Consider the following 19,341-nt stretch of genomic DNA (forward strand, 5'->3'; position numbering starts at 1 on the left):
AATACAAAACCAAGGAGTTTAAAATACTAAAGTATAACAAATAAATACAATAATATACATTTAATAAAATGTGTTTACTCTTTACATTAACATATATATTAAAAATTACAAACAGAATGAACATTTATTGTATTAATATATTATTTAATAAGAATAACAAAAGTATTTTAAAAGTCCATATGTGACGTTTCTGTGACAGCCCAAAGCTACGTTGCTGGTGTATACGTCAGCCACTCAATTGTGTCTGTTTGGAAGGCTGCGTGCTAGATAGGATGCGTCCTTTGAAGGCTGCAGTATACCGAGTGTAGTCCTTTAAACAAGTCTCGTTTAAACGAGACGGGCTTCGTAAGACAAGTGGAATGTAACATGGTTGCTATGACAGCACGCCACTCTTTAACAAGCGCGAGTGCTTTGAGTGAGAAGGATTTATCTAACTAAAATGGAATGTTTTTTCAAGATGTATTTACCCAGCCTACTCCACAGAAATTTATCAAATCCATTAACCAAATCAATTCTAACTTCATTTGGAGAAACAGACCTCATTATCTGAAAAAAGTAGTATGGTTGAAGATATAAAGGATGGAGGACTTAGAGTTATTGACTTTGATTGTCTTAATGGAACCTTAAAAATAAATAGGTTGAAGTCCTGGATCAAACACAGTGGCTCATTTTGGTATTGTATCCCAGAGCACTTATTCAAAAAAGTTGGAGGCCAGGATTTTCTTCTCAGGACAGACTTTAATATTAACAAATTACCTATATCTCTATCAGAGTTCCACAAACAAATCCTGTTATATTGGAAAATGTTATATTTACATAACTTTTCACCACACACCTCTGTGCTCTGGAATAATCGATATGTGCTACACCGCAACAGATCTTTGTTTTTTGAAGATTGGTTTGGGAGGAATATATGACTTAATGGATGCCAGTGGCAATCTTTTGTGAAAACTGTGAACAATTTTGCACTAAACATATTTTCAAATCCTCACAATCAGACTTTACTAAATGATATAAAGCACTTCCCCAAAAATGTGTTTTTCTAACAAAAAATATACTTACATACCAAATGATACAGCCACGACTGACTCCACTATCAATTCAAGGGATTTTAATTTTGAATAAAAAGTTAAATAAAAAAGTTAAACAACTTCTAATAAAATAATTTTATTAGAAGTTGTTTCACTGAAAACCTTTACCCCGAAAAGCCCAACAAAAATGGCATCCTGCATAAATTTGATATAAATTCAATAACTAAACTAAGAACAATGTATTTGACACTTCCTATACCCCCAAAATGGAATAAACACACTTCAAAGTTATGAACAACATTTACCCCTCTAAAGAAAGACTTCACTTTGGTATTGATGATAATGCATGCACATTTTGTGAAAATTATGTTGAAACTACGGACCATGTTTTTTCCTCATGCAACCTGGTACAAATATTTTGGTGTGGCATGCATAATTGGATACAGCAAAAGATCTCTTCATTCCTGACTTCAACCTCCTGAGACGACGTAACATTTGGTTTGATATTGCAAAGCAAAGACAATGAACTCTGTTGTAATGCAATTCTGTGCCTAGCTAAGTTTTTTAATCCACAAGTGTAGAACTATAAAATCATCCCCCCATTTTTTTTAATTTATTTTTTTTTAAATGAATTAAAATAGTATTTTAAATCTCAAAAAATTCTAAAAGGTCCAAAAGAACAAAAATTGTACAACATCCTAAAGCACTTCCCGACTATAGAAAATAACTGAACATTGACTTTATTCTCCCCTGGTATGATAATGGCTTATCACTGGGTTATTTATTTATTTCATTTTTTTATTATTCATGTTATTAAGAGCTGTTTCCTCTGACTGTTTTCTATATATCCTTATACTGAAGTTATGGATTATATGTTACCATGTTTGTTTGTAAATACTGCAATAATAAAATTATTTAAAAAGCTTTCAGTGAGAAGGTAATGAAGTACCTCTGGAAGGGAATGCATGAGGTATTTTTTAGGAGAGTTATAATGATGTAAGGAGAAAAGAAAATAGATTTTACAGGTGTATTTTTAGTCTAATACTTTATTATAATTATATATATTAATATAATTATACATATTATATACTCTGCACCCATCTACTGAGGTACTTCCAAGTACGGGCAAATTGCCGTCATTGTATTTTAGACATTTCCGTTGAAGCAAGAATTGTGGATTGTGAGTGCCCACGAAGGATACACCGCATCAGACAAAGTCCTACTCGCTTTTCTGAAACGAGACAGCCTCGGTGACGTATGCGACCGATAATGCAACCTCCGGAGGACGCAGCCTTCACATGCTCATTTCGTTCACTCCCTGCCGCGATATAGTGCACTCACTGCCATTCATTATAGGAAATAGTGAATGAGATTTCTGACACATCGAGGGAGGGAAAAAAAAGAATTAGTCCATGGGCCAAGCCAGAATTTGGTACCACCTAAGGTGGCAAAATCTCTTTGGTACTAATCTCTTTGGTACTACTCTTTGTAGAGTCCATATAGGTACTTTGAAACATGATAACCTTTTCAAATGAGTAGCTTTACTAATATTTTGGGACAATCATTATTATTGCCATTATCGTCCTACAGTATCTGCCCCGCAGGTTTGTATGAAATCTATTATAAGAGGTAGCCATACATGCTATATGTTTATTTTTTCAGGACAGTCAGGGCTATCCAGATCTGCAATAATTTGACATGATATATGCGGTATACGTTTTATATTAGCCTTCATATTAAAGAAAATGTTTTTTTGCATCTACTAAATTGTTATATTTGTAAATCTATCTCAAAAGATATTGATGTTAAGGGGGGTATCTTTTCAGATATGGATAGACAAGACTGTCTGTAATCTGGTGATATCAGAACCATGATGGTGGGACAATCCATGACCTAGCAATTTGAAAAAATATGTATGTACTGTATATGAAATAATATTATGCAACAACAACGACTGGTGCTAGTTTCAAAAGTTTCAGATTACTCCTCCATACCTCGTTGTACAGATAAGCCACTATTTTCATCTGAAAAGGTGAGTCCTGCTGTTTATTTTGATATGTGTTACCCTTGGAGGCTACAGGCACTTCTTTGTGTGAAAATGAGTGAAGAAATGACCGATGATTGCAACTTTGTTTTATTTTAATTAGATTTTTCAAATCAAGATTACTCAGACCATCTTTGTTCTACAATACAATCTACTAGCATCACTGTGAAGCAGAAGGTCCACTTTTTCATTTGATACCTATTTTATACAATAACAACTTTGTGAGTAATTAAAAAAAGATTGATGAGTGTGTGGAGATGCAGAGATGTGAAGTAGTTTAAGACGGCTGAAATTTCATGTGAGTTCAAAACCAGATTACTTCACAAGGGTGGTTTTTCTGTCCAGCTGGGCAGGAACAATCCCTTTGGAAAGATTCGGTAGACCAGACAATTGAGGAGACTGTAAACAAGGACACCCAGACTGCCGGTGGAACCAAGGGTTTTAGCCTAAAAACTGGAGCAGTCACCAGATACTATCTCACTTCAGAAAACAGAAGTCAGTATCTGAGGCAACTCAGGAACATGACAGGGAATGAGTCGACAGAGTGTTTCAGTCATCAAGATTTACAGAAGCCCAGGATAGAGAAGGATATGGCAGATGTAAATGCCTTTGTAGAACTTATGGAGAGAAGCTGGGTAAACCCTCTAGGTCCAGATCAGTCTGATATCATTAGTCTTTCCACAGGAATGGCTGTGTCACCCGACATAGCCAGTGATCTGCTGCAAGCTCACCAGACTGGAGAGCAGGCATATCAGGCGTTCAGAAGTGAACATTTAGAGAAAGAGTCACCTGCAACCAGGTTCCATGACAAATTGAGAAAACAGAATCTGAAGACATTCTCAAGCATCAAGACAAGTGCTAGAGTAAAACAAGCACAGAAGAAAGAGGTGGTCTTGAAAGCTGACAGAAATCTCTTTGGGCATATGATCATTGCTTCGCAAAGTAGAGAACTTCAAATTAAAGATGTCCTGGCTCATCCACTTGGTCCATTGCCTTGGGCACTTTCAAATCCAGATGGCTCATTGCGGAAAACTAATAAGGCTGCTCTTGCAAGAGAGTTAGAGAAATCAGCATCATCGGTTGAAGATATTGGAGAACACTCTGCATACATCATTGATGGAATGAGCCTTGTTCAGAAACTAAAAGTTGATGGCAAGACTTTTGGAGAGATTGCCGATTCTGTATTGAACCTAATGTTGCACGAAGGAAGAAACAGTAAGCGGATAGATGTGGTGTTTGATGTGCACTGGAAAACATCAATCAAGAATGCTGACAGATACAATCGTGGTTCAGCAAGTAGCACTCAATGAAAGAACATTGCCCCGGGACACAATGTAGTGCAGTGGAGAAAGCTGTTAAGTGATACAGACAGTAAAACAGCCTTGATAACATTCATTGTGGACCAGTGGAAGCTAGCAGAAACCGGGTAAAGCTTCAGGACAAGCAGCTATTTGCAACCTGTGGAGAGAGATGCTATTGTCTGACCAAAAAAGACTGGAATGTTGTTGAAGAGCTGAAATCTTCCCATGAGGAGGCCGATACCCGTATGCTCCTACATGCAAATCATGCTAGCCAGAATGGCTATCAAACCACAGTTATTGTGAGTGAGGATACGGATGTCATGATCCTTTGTCTTGGATGCTGTAAGAAGATAAACTGCCCCCTTTATCTGAAATCTGGCACTCAGAATCGAACAAGGTACATCAACATCAGCAACCTTGCTCAGCTCCTTGGAGATGATCTATGTGATGCTCTTATAGGGGTACATGACTTTACGGGTTGTGATAGCGTAAGTGCTTTTGCAGGACGAGGAAAACTTTCCGCTCTCAAACTTGTGAAAGGAAACAGGACATTCCAAGAGTCCTTCAAATCCCTGGGAACCTCCTGGGATGTATCAGAGGAATTATACAGCAACATGGAATAATTTGTCTGCAGGATGTATGCACCATCGTCTAGTGTATGTGATGTTAACGATCTACGTTACCTGCTATTCTGTACCAAAAGAGGTGAAGTGGAGTCCAGCCTACTTCCCCCTTGCAGGGACTGCTTAAAGCTGCATATACAGCGTGCCAATTACCAGACAGCTGTCTGGAGGCACTGTCTGGAAGGACAGCCAGACATACCCGAACCAAAAGGACATGGATGGACAACTGATGACAAAGGTATGCTTATAATAAATACAATAATTACATTTTCTAATAACTAATAATACAATAGTATAAATATCTATAGGTAATTTCTTGACATTTGGACACCTCACCGAAATGGATGAGAAATATCTCCCACTTATTTGTACAGGTATGCTGATGTTAGACTGGATGAGGGGACCCCCAGCACCAATTGCTGTTCTGGAGCTTATGGCCTGTAAGTGTTCACGGACCTGCAAGCTTCCCGACTGTTCCTGTCTTGCCAATAAATTAAAGTGCACAGAAATGTGCAAGCTACAAACCTGCAGCAATCAGAGGGCAGAGGAGGAGGAGAATACTGATGTCATGAAACTGGTTGAATATGATGATGATGACGATGATGATGATGATGATGGTGAATAAACAGAAACATTTTGCAATGGCCAAATAAGTTCATGAATAAGGTATAATTATTTTGTTATTCTTTGTATGACATGTTCTGTTCAAATAAAGTTACAAGATTTTTTCATTCTTCGGCTCAACGGTTAGTGTCATTGCTCATTGAAGGCTAATTTCTGTGACAAAGCTACCACTTACAAAAGGTTATCATGTTGAAATATCATCTAGAGATATGGACTAAAAAAAAAAAAATCAAACTAGAATTTGCCACCTTGGGTGGTACCAATTAGTGAAAATTGTGGCCTGGGCCCATGGACTAAATGGGGAGAGCAATAAAACTACCAGTCGCAAAATCGTCGAGTGGTAGCATACCGCAACTGCAACTGTAGTATTTCATCCGGGTATTTCATGATGCATACCGGTAGTATGCCGTTCCGACAGCCCATGATAACGTAGTAACTGCGCGACAGGTTTTGTGTTTTAATGGAGAGCGGTCATGGACAGTAACGGTGTGGTAAAAGTCGGCGCGATGGCGAGCGCCACTGTGTGCGCGCTGTTCGGCGGAATCGTGTTCGCGCAGTACATTTTCACCAAAAAACAGAGAGCAGGCAAGAAAACCAAGATAATCGAAATGGTGAGCGCATACACTTTCAATTTGTGTAACGCGCAGCCGGTCTACACTGCGAGCGAGCGATGCGGCAAAACAAAACGCTCCCCTTTACAATCATCAAAACTCGGATGCGTTGACACTTGACAGCTGTCTGCGATGTTTTCAACGGGAGCGTTCAGCGCGAGGACATTTGTGTGAACTGCACTGTGCCCCGCGCGCCAGTCGCGTCGCGTTCCGTTCCGTTCCGTTCCGTTCAGTGTAGATGGGCTGTAGATGTAATCCAGTAGTCTGAATCTTTACAGAGAATAAATACTGTTGTGTCAGTGTCACATCCAGTCTAGTTAAAACTTTTCACAAATCCTTTTTTTGGTTATCGAAAGGCTCTACATAGGATGATTAACCCATACAAAAACCAGAAATATTGCAACAACAACAAAAAATGATATATGGTTTTCACTGATATAAAAAGGGCCAGACATTTGCACATATGTTCCACATTTATGTCCAAATACTACTATGAAGGCCGTTTGGGAAAATATATTTTGCATAGGCTATATGAGAACGGCCATTTTTGTAGTATTTGGAAATATATTTGCAAATATGTGACCCTTTTCAGCAAAAACCATATAAGTAAAACCATTTTGCCATTTATCAGTTTTCTGTATGGGAAAACACTAATGTATAATAACCCTTTCAAAAATTTTGCATGGTAACTAATTTTCACCAAAATACCATGGTAAGTTTTTGTAAGAAAACTGTGACAGCATTAACCTTCATTTACTTTTTTCAGAACTGGATCATTTTATAAATGTATGTACTTCATGTATTTATTTAAATGATAAACCGTGTATAATGTTGATGCATGGTTTTGTATAAGCAGTGTTGGGTGCAATCAGATTACAAAGTAATTAGTTACTGTAATGTAACAACTTTTAAATAAAAAAGTATTGTAGCATGTTATATTTTAAATTCTCGTAATCCGATTACAGTTACTGACTTTCAATTGAATAATTTTAAGTGCATTATTTGGGTTACAAAGTGACAGTTACTGTAATCGGATTACGAGAATATAAAATATAACATGCTACACTACTTTTTATTTAAAAGTTGTTACATTACAGTAACTAATTACTTTGTAATCTGTTTTGAGTTTCTGTGACAGTTAAAGTATTCGTGACAATGAACATAGATATAGACAGAATTTGTTGAGCAGAAAACAAACATTTCTATTATACTATTTTCTATAGTAACTTAAAATTAAATCATAGTAATAGGATTACTTTTCCATTGAAGTATTTAGCAAAGTAATGCAATCACAATATTTGAGCAATAGTTCGTAGTGGATTACTTAATTTGAGTAATTTACCCAACACTCTCTAATTTTGTTTTGTTTTCAAGCTTATTGGAGAAAGCAAAGGTCTTTACTGTCTGCTGGCAAATATATCTGTTAAATGTATTTCAGAAGTTGCTCTGCATCAGATGAGCAAAAGCTGAATTGATCAGTGAACTCATTGTTGAAAAGACCCAAAACGCCATTATAGAGGATTTATAGGGTAGCACATTAATCCTATTGCTGTCACATCACATTAAACGCATTGTTCTGAAATAATTATTGTCATTACAACAAAAGTTCATTTAATGCAAACTGAATTTTATCATAGACAATATTATACACCAATGAGCCAAACTATTATGACCACTCACAGGTGAAGTGAATAATGTTGATCATCTCCTAACAATGACACATGTCAAGGTCTGGGTAGATTAGATGGTAAGCAAACAATCAGTTCTCATAGTCAGCGTGTTGAATGCCGGAGAAATGGGCAGGAGTAAAGACCTGAGTGACTTTGACAAGGGACCAATTGTTAAGGCCAGAAGACTGGGTCAGAGCATCTCTGAAATGGCAAGGCTTGTGGGGTGCTCCCACACAGCAGTGGTGAATACCTACCGACAGTGTTCCGAGGAGGGACAAACCTTGGTTCATTGCTCAACCAAGGCTCATCGATGTGTGAGGGCAACGAAGGCTGTCCCGTCTGGTTCGAACCGACTAGGGATGGATTAACCACCGATTGGGCCGTTGCCCAGGGTCCTATGAACCCAAAAGGCCTGAGCTCTAAATAAATTATTTTTAGATACATATTATAAATCCACATAAATGTCAGCCTTATGTGAAATACCATTTGTTCAGTGGAATGCTTGCTGGACAATAGCAGTGTGAGCGCAGGCAGTGCATTTATTTGAAGCACTACAGAGAACAGCATCTGATTTTCAAAGCGCTTCCAAACACAAAGATAATATTTAGTTTATCCTGGCTGTGTACAAATCTGATTGCTTAAATTCATACAAGAGACAGAATTCATGCAACAGTATAGAGGACTTTAAAACATTGAAGTCCTGCATGCATTTAATGTTTAATGATAAAGAGAAAGGTGCCTTAATAGCCTAAATATGTGCACGGTAACCTTTTTAAATATTTGGTTTACCGCGAGAGAACGGTTCGATTATACCATGAACATATTTAGGGTATTAAGGAACTTTTATCATTAAACATTAAATGCAGGACTTAAACATTTTAAAGTCCTCTATACTGTTGCACAAATTCTGTCTCTTATTTGAATTCAGACTGTTGGAGGGAGTGTGATGCTCTACTGGGAATCCCTGGTTCCAGCCATTCATGTGGACGTCAATTTGACACGTGCCACCTACCTAAACATCGTTGCAGACCAGGTACTCCGCTTCATGGAAATGTATTCCCTGAAGGCAGTGTGGCCTCTTTAAGAAGAATAATGTGCCATGCCACACTGCTCACGTTGTTCGGGAATTATTTGAGGAACATGATGAAGAGTTCAAGGTGTTGGCCTGGCCTCCAAATTCTCCAGATCTTAATCTGATTGAGTATCTGTTAGATGTGCTGGATCAACAAGTCCGATCCACGGCAGCTCCACACAATTTGCAGGATTTGAAGGATCTGCTGCTAATTTCTTGGTTCCAGATACCACAGGACACATTCAAGGGCCTTGTAGCATCCAAGTCTCAGTGGGTCGGCACTGTTTTGGCGTCACTTATTAGGCAGGTGGTCATAATTTTAGGGCTCATCATTGTATTTAAGGATGTTAGACGTTATGCAGCATTTGTGTTAAGCAGCATTGTCTTAATGCTCAGTATGAGTAAAGGTGGGTGCACACTGTACGATTTATAATAGTCCTTTACGGTTGTTGCTTGTCAGACTGTATGATATGAACGCATATTGATATCGCCATGGCACACTGTGCGACATTACACTCACCTAAAGGATTATTAGGAACACCTGTTCAATTTCTCATTAATGCAATTATCTAATCAACCAATCACATGGCAGTTGCTTCAATGCATTTAGGGGTGTGGTCCTGGTCAAGACAATCTCCTGAACTCCAAACTGAATGTCAGAATGGGAAAGAAAGGTGATTTAAGCAATTTTGAGCGTGGCATGGTTGTTGGTGCCAGACGGGCCGGTCTTAGTATTTCACAATCTGCTCAGTTACTGGGATTTTCACGCACAACCATTTCTAGGGTTTACAAAGAATGGTGTGAAAAGGAAAAACATCCAGTATGCGGCAGTCCTGTGGGCTGAAAATGCCTTGTTGATGCTAGAGGTCAGAGGAGAATGTGCCAACTGATTCAAGCTGATAGAAGAGCAACTTTGCCTGAAATAACCACTCGTTACAACCGAGGTATGCAGCAAAGCATTTGTGAAGCCACAACACGCACAACCTTGAGGCGGATGGGCTACAACAGCAGAAGACCCCACCGGGTACCACTCATCTCCACTACAAATAGGAAAAAGAGGCTACAATTGGCAAGAGCTCACCAAAATTGGACAGTTGAAGACTGGAAAAATGTTGCCTGGTCTGATGAGTCTCGATTTCTGTTGAGACATTCAGATGGTAGAGTCAGAATTTGGCGTAAACAGAATGAGAACATGGATCCATCATGCCTTGTTACCACTGTGCAGGCTGGTGGTGGTGGTGTAATGTTGTGGATGTTTTCTTGGCACACATTAGGCCCCTTAGTGCCAATTGGGCATCGTTTAAATGCCACGGCCTACCTGGGCATTGTTTCTGACCATGTCCATCCCTTTATGGCCACCATGTACCCATCCTCTGATGGCTACTTCCAGCAGGATAATGCACCATGTCACAAAGCTTGAATCATTTCAAATTGGTTTCTTGAACATGACAATGAGTTCACTGTACTAAAATGGCCCCCACAGTCACCAGATCTCAACCCAATAGAGCATCTTTGGGATGTGGTGGAACGGGAGCTTCGTGCCCTGGATGTGCATCCCACAAATCTCCATCAACTGCAAGATCCTATCCAATCAATATGGGCCTACATTTCTAAAGAATACTTTCAGCACCTTGTTGAATCAATGCCACGTAGAATTAAGGCAGTTCTGAAGGCGAAAGGGGGTCAAACACAGTACTAGTATGGTGTTCCTAATAATCCTTTAAGTGAGTGTATGTCAGACTGTATGATATACATCATAGCCGACTGTGGTACAAATTGTCCCGATCAGTTAATGTGACTGAAGTTACGGGAGTGTTGCGAAATAGAAGCGAAACAGAAATTTGCCCACCAGGGATGAGCAATTGTTTTTCTCTCTGAAAGTCAGGACATCAGCATTTCCATTGCTCAAATACCATTCCATTACGAGCATAGGCTAACATTTACAAGAAAGATGGATTTTGTTAAATAAAAAAGAAGAAAACAAATTGAAAGTGCTTGAGTAGAGTGATAACTGGGCACAAATGTTGCTATGGTGCAAACGCAGAGCAGGTTTATTTCGGGTGCAAGAGAGGAGCGGAATATCTCATCTGGTCGTCATAATAGCAGTCACACTATACGGCTGTGATGCTAAATTTCAGACACTGCCCAAATTTCGTCTGAGGCTGAAGATCATCGCAAAGGCTATTAATCGGGCGTCTGAACATGTCGCACTGAACATTGTAAGATTGTTGATTTTTGCCCAGCGATGAGAGAAATCCTTTAGGATTCCCGAAATTTGCCTCAGACGACAGAATTGTGGCCAAAATCGTACAGTGTGCACCCGCCTTAAGCATATTTGACCTCTAGAGTGGGTAAACATTTGCAATGTACATAGAGATGTAGAGTAGTGAATTGACTAGTGTGTAATGATTAAAGACATGCATCATCACTGGAATCAGAAACAGATTGACATGTACCAACACGACTGTGAATGTTATGTGGGTGGAACACATTTACTGCTCAAATATATGAACATAACAGTTTTAACACTCATTGTTTCTGATAATTTAGTTCTGTAACTTAAAGATGGGTAGAGCTGTAGAACCCTGACCTATGAACCACACATACCACTCGCTCCGAGATAGGAGAGCACCTTAGGCCTTGCGCTCAGCATAATTTAGTTAGGGGAGCTGTACACAACCACTGTCTGGCTTCATTCTTTCATTTTTATAGATGCCGATATTTAAGTGGTGAACGGGTCTCTTACTAACTCCTACCCAACTGAACTGGAGCTTCACCTGTGTCATTAGTACAGATTCTGGTTGTTTGTGTTGTCTTTTTGGATATGTCATGTGGGTGTGGGTCATGTTATTATCTGCAGAGTTTAAGATTATGGGGTGTAACCGGTTCTGAGGCGACGCCCCCTGTGTGGCAGCTCTTTATAAGCAAGTGTTACACAAGAAAACATTTTCTTTTCTGTTTGACACGGTGCCTGGAAGAGAGAGAGAGGGGTATGAATACAAGCTATTTATATACAGAGAGTTATTACTGGATGGACCAGTGTTTGTTTACTCATCATGTTATATAGTGAATGTTTATAAAGTCAGTATTTTATGGACTGAGGCAATATAAATTGCTGTTATGACAAAAATGTTTTATGTGTGAAAAAACAAACATGCGAGCTTAATGTGGATTTGAACTAGAACAAATTGAGTTGCATAATTGACTGGCTTTGAAAGGTGACTCTTGATTGGGTTTGTTGTTGCACTTTGCTTTTGTGTATTATAAATGCATACATGCAATGGCTGATATTTTTAATGGCAATTAAACTGCTCTCTTCTGGCTCCTCCCCCTCTTCAGTGACATCGGCAGAGCATTAAGGAAAGGGGCGGGAATAATTAAGCAATCCCTATTGATCACTTCAATCTCATTGGTTCTTTAAGTGTGTTGTTTACGTTGTGTGACTGCAGATGCCGGAGTTTGAGAAGAACACTGTTCACATCAGAGACCCTGAGGGGGTGGAGCAGATCATCTGCAGTCTCATTAAGGGTGGAGCATCTAAACTGCAGGTACACACACCATCAGCACACCAGCCTGTGCTTAAATAGGTCATCTGTTGGTAGCCATAACATCTTATAAAAGAAAGGAATAATTAATCCTAAATAGTCAAAAACTGCTGATTTATCCAGCATAGTCACAAATAGGAATGGGAATCCCAAGGAATTTAACGGTTCCGGTTTTGATTCCTCTTAGCAGTGTCGATTAATTAAAGGTTCTATTAATTATAAATTTGAGGTAAAAAATATTAGTAAATAATAAATGCAATTTTTATTGCATTAAATTCCCTCAGTAATCTATTCTTCTACAGGTGGCTTGAGACAGTAGCGGTCTGTAATTTTGATGTTTCACAGTGGAAAACCCTCAACTGTCCCAACTTTTTTTGAGCGTGTTGTAAAGCAATGGTAAGGGCTAGGTTAGTTTATGGATAGGGTTAAACCGTTAGTATACTTCCAATTTGACGTGAACATTCAGCGTTTGTGTACAGTCGAATGGGAGCTTCAAAGTATACTCCATATAACTGTGCGTGCATACACAGGCAGATAGCGCACGCATGCTCCGACTGCTGTGAGATGCTGGACTATTTCTCTTCAGTAGTTTAGACTCAAAGTTGTCTTTTATATTCCTTCAGACTCCAGTTATACAAATTCATGTGTCTCCAGACCTCCTCACACACGCTCTTGACTTGCACATCCACTGTTGTAATTTTTACCTTCATCTCCTAATGTTTAGCCACAATTTACATATTCTAGCACTTCTTCATGACAGCAACATTCTGGGCGCTCAAAGATGCACAGTTTGAAAAATTGCTCTTCTGATGACAAGATTTGCGTCACACATCCTATACGGACATACTTCATCTGGGAATGTGGGCATTGTTCGGAAACCAGAATCTTTGACGTAATAAAAACAACCGTGAAAATAATCTACACTGGTTTTGTGAAACAAGCACCATTTAAGCAAAAGTAACAACTTGCAACTAGCAACAACAGTTGAAAAGAGACATCTGACTCTGTTCACTGGCATTTAATACAATCCAGAGTTTTGAACGTGTCATCTCATTAGCTCCCGAGGGATTATGGGATCATAAATCATCCAGTCCATCCGCACTTCAGAATCTTGCCAGAAATAGTAGGTCATCCAGGTATTTTTTGTTTACTTTTTTTTATAAATACTGAGTAGTTGGAAAACTACACCATTGGCATACTGTTTTTGACATATTACTGTATATAGTAGGTAATTAAGGATATTCAGATGCAGAAAGAAAGAAAGAGAGTATGATTACTGGACACTAAACGATTTAGCCAACTGTCTAATCTGAATTATGCTGAATTAAGTTTTTGACCACTGATTTTTCATTCAGTTGTATAGATTCAAATTGTATTTTTTATTATGAAAACTTTACAGAGGTCCGGACATCAATGACCTCATCGTAGTTTGTTATGGACATATTTATGAGCCGATTCTTTTGAATCTGCAGAGCGAAACATCAGGTGCTTCCGGTGTAGTCTGAATCCCCAACAAATTACCCTTATGAACTGGTTCTTTTTAGTGGTTCTATTTAGCAACAAGCTCCAGAGGTCGGTAAATGCAGTAGGAATCACTTCTCTTATTCCCAAATAATTCTTCCTCGAAAGTATTGAAATAATTGTTAAGAGTAATTGGATCCGGTATTGTTAAATTCCCATCCATAGATATGACAAACATGTTGTTGAGGAATCAGTAGCATATACCACATAAATAGGAATACAAATTAGAATAGCTGAGGGTGTATGTTTACATACCCCTTGCAGAATCTGCAAGATGCTCATCATTATTAAAAAACAAAGAGTGATGATAAAAATTTATTTTCTATACAGTACTGCCCCTATGACACCATCTGATAAACAGACATCCACTTTCATTCCACAGGACACAACAGCAACTGTATGCACACAATCACATAAATTAGGTATTTGCCTGGCTGAAAAGATGAATATATAATCCAGACTTAAATTGAGAGAGTTTAGGAGCCAAATCTCCCTCCTTTTGTGGATTTTGATATTATAGGAATTATTAAGAGACCAGAATTTTGTGATCGTAATGAACGTGATAGAATATAACGTGAAAGAAGGTCGCTTCAATACTGTGGAGACAGACAATTCAAAGCTTTGTTAGTAGTTAACAGAATTTTTTAATTAATAAAAGATTGAAATGGTAGCCGATGCAGTGATGGTAAAATGGGTCTATGATCATATTTCTTGGTTCTAGTCAGCACTCTAGCTGTATCATTTCGAACCAATTTAAATTTATTTATAAACTATTTATAGCTGGACATGACGAAAGTCATAACTTCCAGATCAGTGAGATTTAATCCGAAAACTGCTCTGACTGAAGTGGTTTTGATTTAACTAAAATGAACTAGCTCATAAGAGTGTTTTACACTGTGGATTAAGTCGAGGGGCAGCACTGCAGCTGAAAACTGTATTGTAGAATAGTGTTGCTTCTACATCAGCGGATAAATGCACGTTCAATTGTACCATTAAGGGACAGTATAAATACCCTAGTCACAAATAAAATAAAATGCTAAAATACTAAACTGACTTTTTTTTTTCATACATAGTGTGAAAAAGTGTTCAATAAGTAAAACATTGTGATGGGAAATCAATGAACAGAAATCTGTTACAAAAATAGTTCATTGTTAATTCATAATTAATAATTTACCATAAAAAAATGACATGCATCTTGGGTCCAAATCTGGATCACGGATTTGGATTGATGACCTCTGAAGTAAACTTTTGCAGTAAACAGAAATGTTCCCATATATTCATTGCTCCCTGCTGACTGTTTTGTTTCTGTCCTATAGATCATCACAGATTTTGATATGACATTAACCAGGTTTGCTGTAAACGGAAAGCGCTGCCCAACATGTCACAGTGAGTACCAACCAACCCTAACTTTCCTCAGAATATAAATGCAGATGAACCTTAATTGACTGGCATTTTTCGAAATCACATAAAAACGTGTCTTTGGAATACACTGATCTGTACTTTTTGCGTTAACAGATGTTATTGACAATTGCAAGCTGGTTACTGAAGATTGTAGGAAGAAGGTATGTCATTTTCGAAATCATTACTGCAATAACAGTGTGTTTTTGGGATGTATCCACTCATGGTAAAAATGTTCTTCCTCCAGCTGCTGAAGCTTAAGGAGACGTATTACCCTATAGAGATAGACCCTCATCTGACCATGGAGGAGAAATATCCGTTTATGGTGGAGTGGTGAGGGACCATATCTCATATAAATTTATCATTCAAAAGGCAAAAATAAATACATTTCACCTTTTTTTTTCCTTCAGGTATTTTAAGTCACACACGTTATTAGTGGAGCAAAGATTGCAGAGGACCAAACTCCCCGAGGTGGTGCAAGAATCAGACATCTGTCTCAGGTATAAACTTGTCCATTCACTTTCAGCAACAAATGAACACATGCTTGAATTGCAGCAGCTATACCCAGCAGCAGCTACACCTGTAGTTTTGTGAAGACAAATGTATTTCTCCCCACCTATCCCTGTGGCATAATTTCTTAAAACATTGGAGTGGGGGTCTGTATAGCACAGCGAATATTGACACTGACTACTGACTATTGAGTCACGAGTTTGAATCCAGGGTGTGCTGAGTGACTCCAGTCATGTCTCCTAAGCAACCAAATTAGCCCAGTTGCTAGGGAGGGTAGAGTCACATGGGGTAACCTCCTCGTGGTCGTGATTAGTGGTTCTTTCTCTCAATGGGGCATGTGGTAAGTTGTGTGTGGATCGTGGAGAGCAGCATGAGCCTCCACATGCTGTGAGTCTCCACGGTGTCATGCACAACGGTCACGTGATAAGCTGCGCGGATTGACTGTCCCACCCAGATTGAGGTGAGTAACCGTGCCATCTAGAGGACCTAGTAAGTAGTGGGAATTGGGCAATCCAAAATTGGGGAGAAAAGAGGATATAATACTAAATAAATCACTGGAGATGTTTGGCTGGATCTGATGTTTCACATGTATTTGGCTGCATGTGACAGGGAAGGTTACGAGCAGTTCTTTGATCGGCTGCAGCAGCACGTTGTTCCCGTGTTCATCTTCTCGGCGGGTCTGGGAGATGTGCTGGAGGAAGTGATCAGACAGGCTGGTGTCTACCACCCCAACGTCAAAGTCGTGTCCAACTTCATGGACTTTGATGAGAACGTGAGTCTCAACGGTCTTTAGAAAACATGATCGGGTCACATTCTTCTCAAACATAATTTTCTTTAATTGGAATCGTGGGTCATTTTGCCTGTAATGATCATCTGTTGATGTGGATTAAAGCTTCACAGGGTGTTTTGGACATTGTTTCACAGGGTGTTTTGAAAGGATTTAAAGGAGAACTGATCCACGTTTACAACAAGCATGATGGTGCTCTGAGGAACACAGAATATTTCAAACAACTGAAGGACAATGGCAACATAATTCTGCTTGGAGACTCACTCGGTGATCTCAACATGGCAGACGGTGTGCCCAACGTGGAAAACATCCTCAAGATTGGCTTTCTCAATGATAAGGTGGTGATTTATTTCTCATCACTCAACACAGGCCTGTTGTCGTGACAATTTACAAAATTTCACTGATTAGTAAAGTTGTTTGTTTTGTGTGTTTACAGGTAGAAGAGCGGTTGGAAAAGTACATGGACTCTTATGATATTGTCCTAGTGAGGGATGAAACTCTTGTTGTGCCTAATTCGATTCTGCAGAAGATCTTATAATTCACAGCACAGCCTGCTGGGATAAGACTCAAATTCCAAGATTTTCTGAATCTATTGGCTAAAACCAGCACCGAGGCAAAGCTCTTTCTGTCTGCATGCCTCAAAAGTCATACATATACACCCTCTGACCTTTTTTAAAGTCATGTTCTATCTTCATAATGAACTATTTTAATAAACACCCTGCTGTTGTTGCATCTCGGTGTTATCAAAAGAAAAGAAAATTATTGTTTGCAGTATTTTTGATATGGAAATATTTCTATCTAATGTTTGCAATAAGTAAGGATGTTGCACACAACATACATATCATGTTCATGATCGTTCTTCACATGATGTGCACTTTTAAAATCATAAGAGCTGTTACAGTTCTCATGGAACTATTTCATGTGAGTATGCATGTTGCATGCACAGAAAAAAATAAAAGCAATACTACTACATGTTTTATGTTACAATGCTATCTTGATGTGTTTTGTCCTGTGAAAATTTTTTGTCATCATAATCAATCAAACTGCTTTTGGTGTTAAAATTTGCACTACCTCCTGATCACTTATGAGATGGGCAATAAAGTTTGTTTCTCCTGAGTATTTGATGTTTTGTGAGAATGCATGTATGAATGTTGGAAATAACTACACATTGTTAGCTCTTGATACAATTGCTCTCAGGTCTTTTATATAGAATTGTGATACCGACAGATTCCTACAGAATTATTTCACAGATTTACAAACATCTAAACAAAAGTAGATACAGAAACTACAAAAAAATGCTTTCAAAAGTCCTAATATACCTATCAAAAAAATTATTTAATTCTCGTTTTAATACATCTATTTTACAGAATTTATCTGGCTCAAAAACAATGACGATCTCAATTAGGGTGACATTACACAACTACATTAAATTGAACACATAAATTCGTACTAAATAAACATCCAAAATTGAAAATAATTCATTATATATATATATATATATATATATATATATATAAAGTTTATATTAAAAAGTTGAAAACATGATTAGCAGCTGCAGTTATAACAATATTTTGCTTAAAAAAAAGATGCAGTGACTTCTACACACAGGCTCAAGTCAATTGGTGAATCGTTTATTTGCATTGGTTCATTTACATAAAAAGTCAAACAAACCAATTCACAAAAATGAAATGGAGTTTACAAAGCTACATACTCTACTGGGCTGCAGCCCAGTTTGGCTGGATATCTCAGCCATCATGTCATCAAGCACAGTCGAAGGCAGTCTCAATTGTGAGGACCCATGGAAGACAGCCTGGTTTCAGAGCCTTTGCACATATTTTGGAGGATGCATCTAGTGCATCATTTGTGGCCTTCAATCACTCACAAGTGCACTTAATAGACCGTTCTTATAGCCATGAGGTCAATTTGTAGGTGAACCCAAAAGGCTAATATACATGGTTCCCTCTGGATTTTCCTATGGGTTTTTATAATGGTCTGTGGTACACATTACTTGAAGATACGTGCACGTTTTGTTCTACAACATAAATTACACACAGTCATACCTGAACCCCATTAAAATGTTGGAAAAACGTTGTAAAATCGGAATTATCGTAAATAAGAGTTTCCTACTCAGAAGTTGTAATGAACGATACTTCAAGTTGTAATTACGATTGGGAAACTCAAGAGATTATTTTGATACCATAAACTTGGACTAGGACTCATAAACTTTCAAAATTGCGGAGGAGAGTATGGTTTCTGCAGTGAATTACAGGTTTTATAAATTTTTCTTAACACAGCTAATTGTCAGGGCTTGCCGTTTCGGTCATATTCATTTATGTATATCAACAACCATTTGATGCATGTTGTACATTTTCACACCGTTAAAATAGCTTGCATTTGACCCAAATTCCATTAACATCAGCAAGCTAATGGATTCATGTGCAGTATATTATGCTGTCAAAATAAAAGTTTCTAAAAATATATGTATGAATGAACCTGGCATGGCCCATGTTTCCTGTTCTTTCCGACAACAAAGCATTTGAACACGACGTACTCATTATTGCAACTTCAGAAGTGGGAAGAAGGATTATTCCTATAGCGCATGAA

At 38.3% G+C, this 19,341-nt stretch overlaps 1 protein-coding gene across 3 annotated transcripts; it reads left to right on the plus strand.

Annotated features, from left to right (window-relative positions):
• Positions 1-6,073: 6,073 nt before the first annotated feature.
• nt5c3a (5'-nucleotidase, cytosolic IIIA) lies at positions 6,074-17,848 on the plus strand. Of its 3 annotated transcripts, none has more exons than XM_052143911.1 (9): positions 6,074-6,234; positions 12,426-12,524; positions 15,359-15,428; positions 15,558-15,604; positions 15,688-15,773; positions 15,851-15,940; positions 16,560-16,722; positions 16,875-17,075; positions 17,174-17,848. In XM_052143911.1, exons 1-9 carry the CDS (start codon positions 6,097-6,099, stop codon positions 17,273-17,275), a joined length of 996 nt encoding a protein of 331 aa, XP_051999871.1. In that variant the 5' UTR covers positions 6,074-6,096; the 3' UTR covers positions 17,276-17,848. The 3 variants fall into 3 exon arrangements, with proteins under 3 accessions (XP_051999871.1, XP_051999872.1, XP_051999873.1); XM_052143912.1 differs by having other exon boundaries at positions 17,151-17,296; XM_052143913.1 differs by lacking the exon at positions 6,074-6,234 and adding an exon at positions 11,923-11,966.
• Positions 17,849-19,341: the final 1,493 nt, after the last annotated feature.

Source organism: Xyrauchen texanus, chromosome 15 (assembly GCF_025860055.1).
Source record: "Xyrauchen texanus isolate HMW12.3.18 chromosome 15, RBS_HiC_50CHRs, whole genome shotgun sequence".
Taxonomy (NCBI): domain Eukaryota; kingdom Metazoa; phylum Chordata; class Actinopteri; order Cypriniformes; family Catostomidae; genus Xyrauchen; species Xyrauchen texanus.

Coding starts and splice junctions, on each gene's coding strand:
- nt5c3a (XM_052143911.1), top strand. CDS start 6,097: ATGGACAGTAACGGTGTGGTAAAAGTCGGCGCGATGGCGAGCGCCACT. Junction 15,605..15,687: donor CTGAAGATTGTAGGAAGAAG/GTATGTCATTTT, acceptor TTCTTCCTCCAG/CTGCTGAAGCTTAAGGAGAC. Junction 15,941..16,559: donor GAATCAGACATCTGTCTCAG/GTATAAACTTGT, acceptor TGCATGTGACAG/GGAAGGTTACGAGCAGTTCT.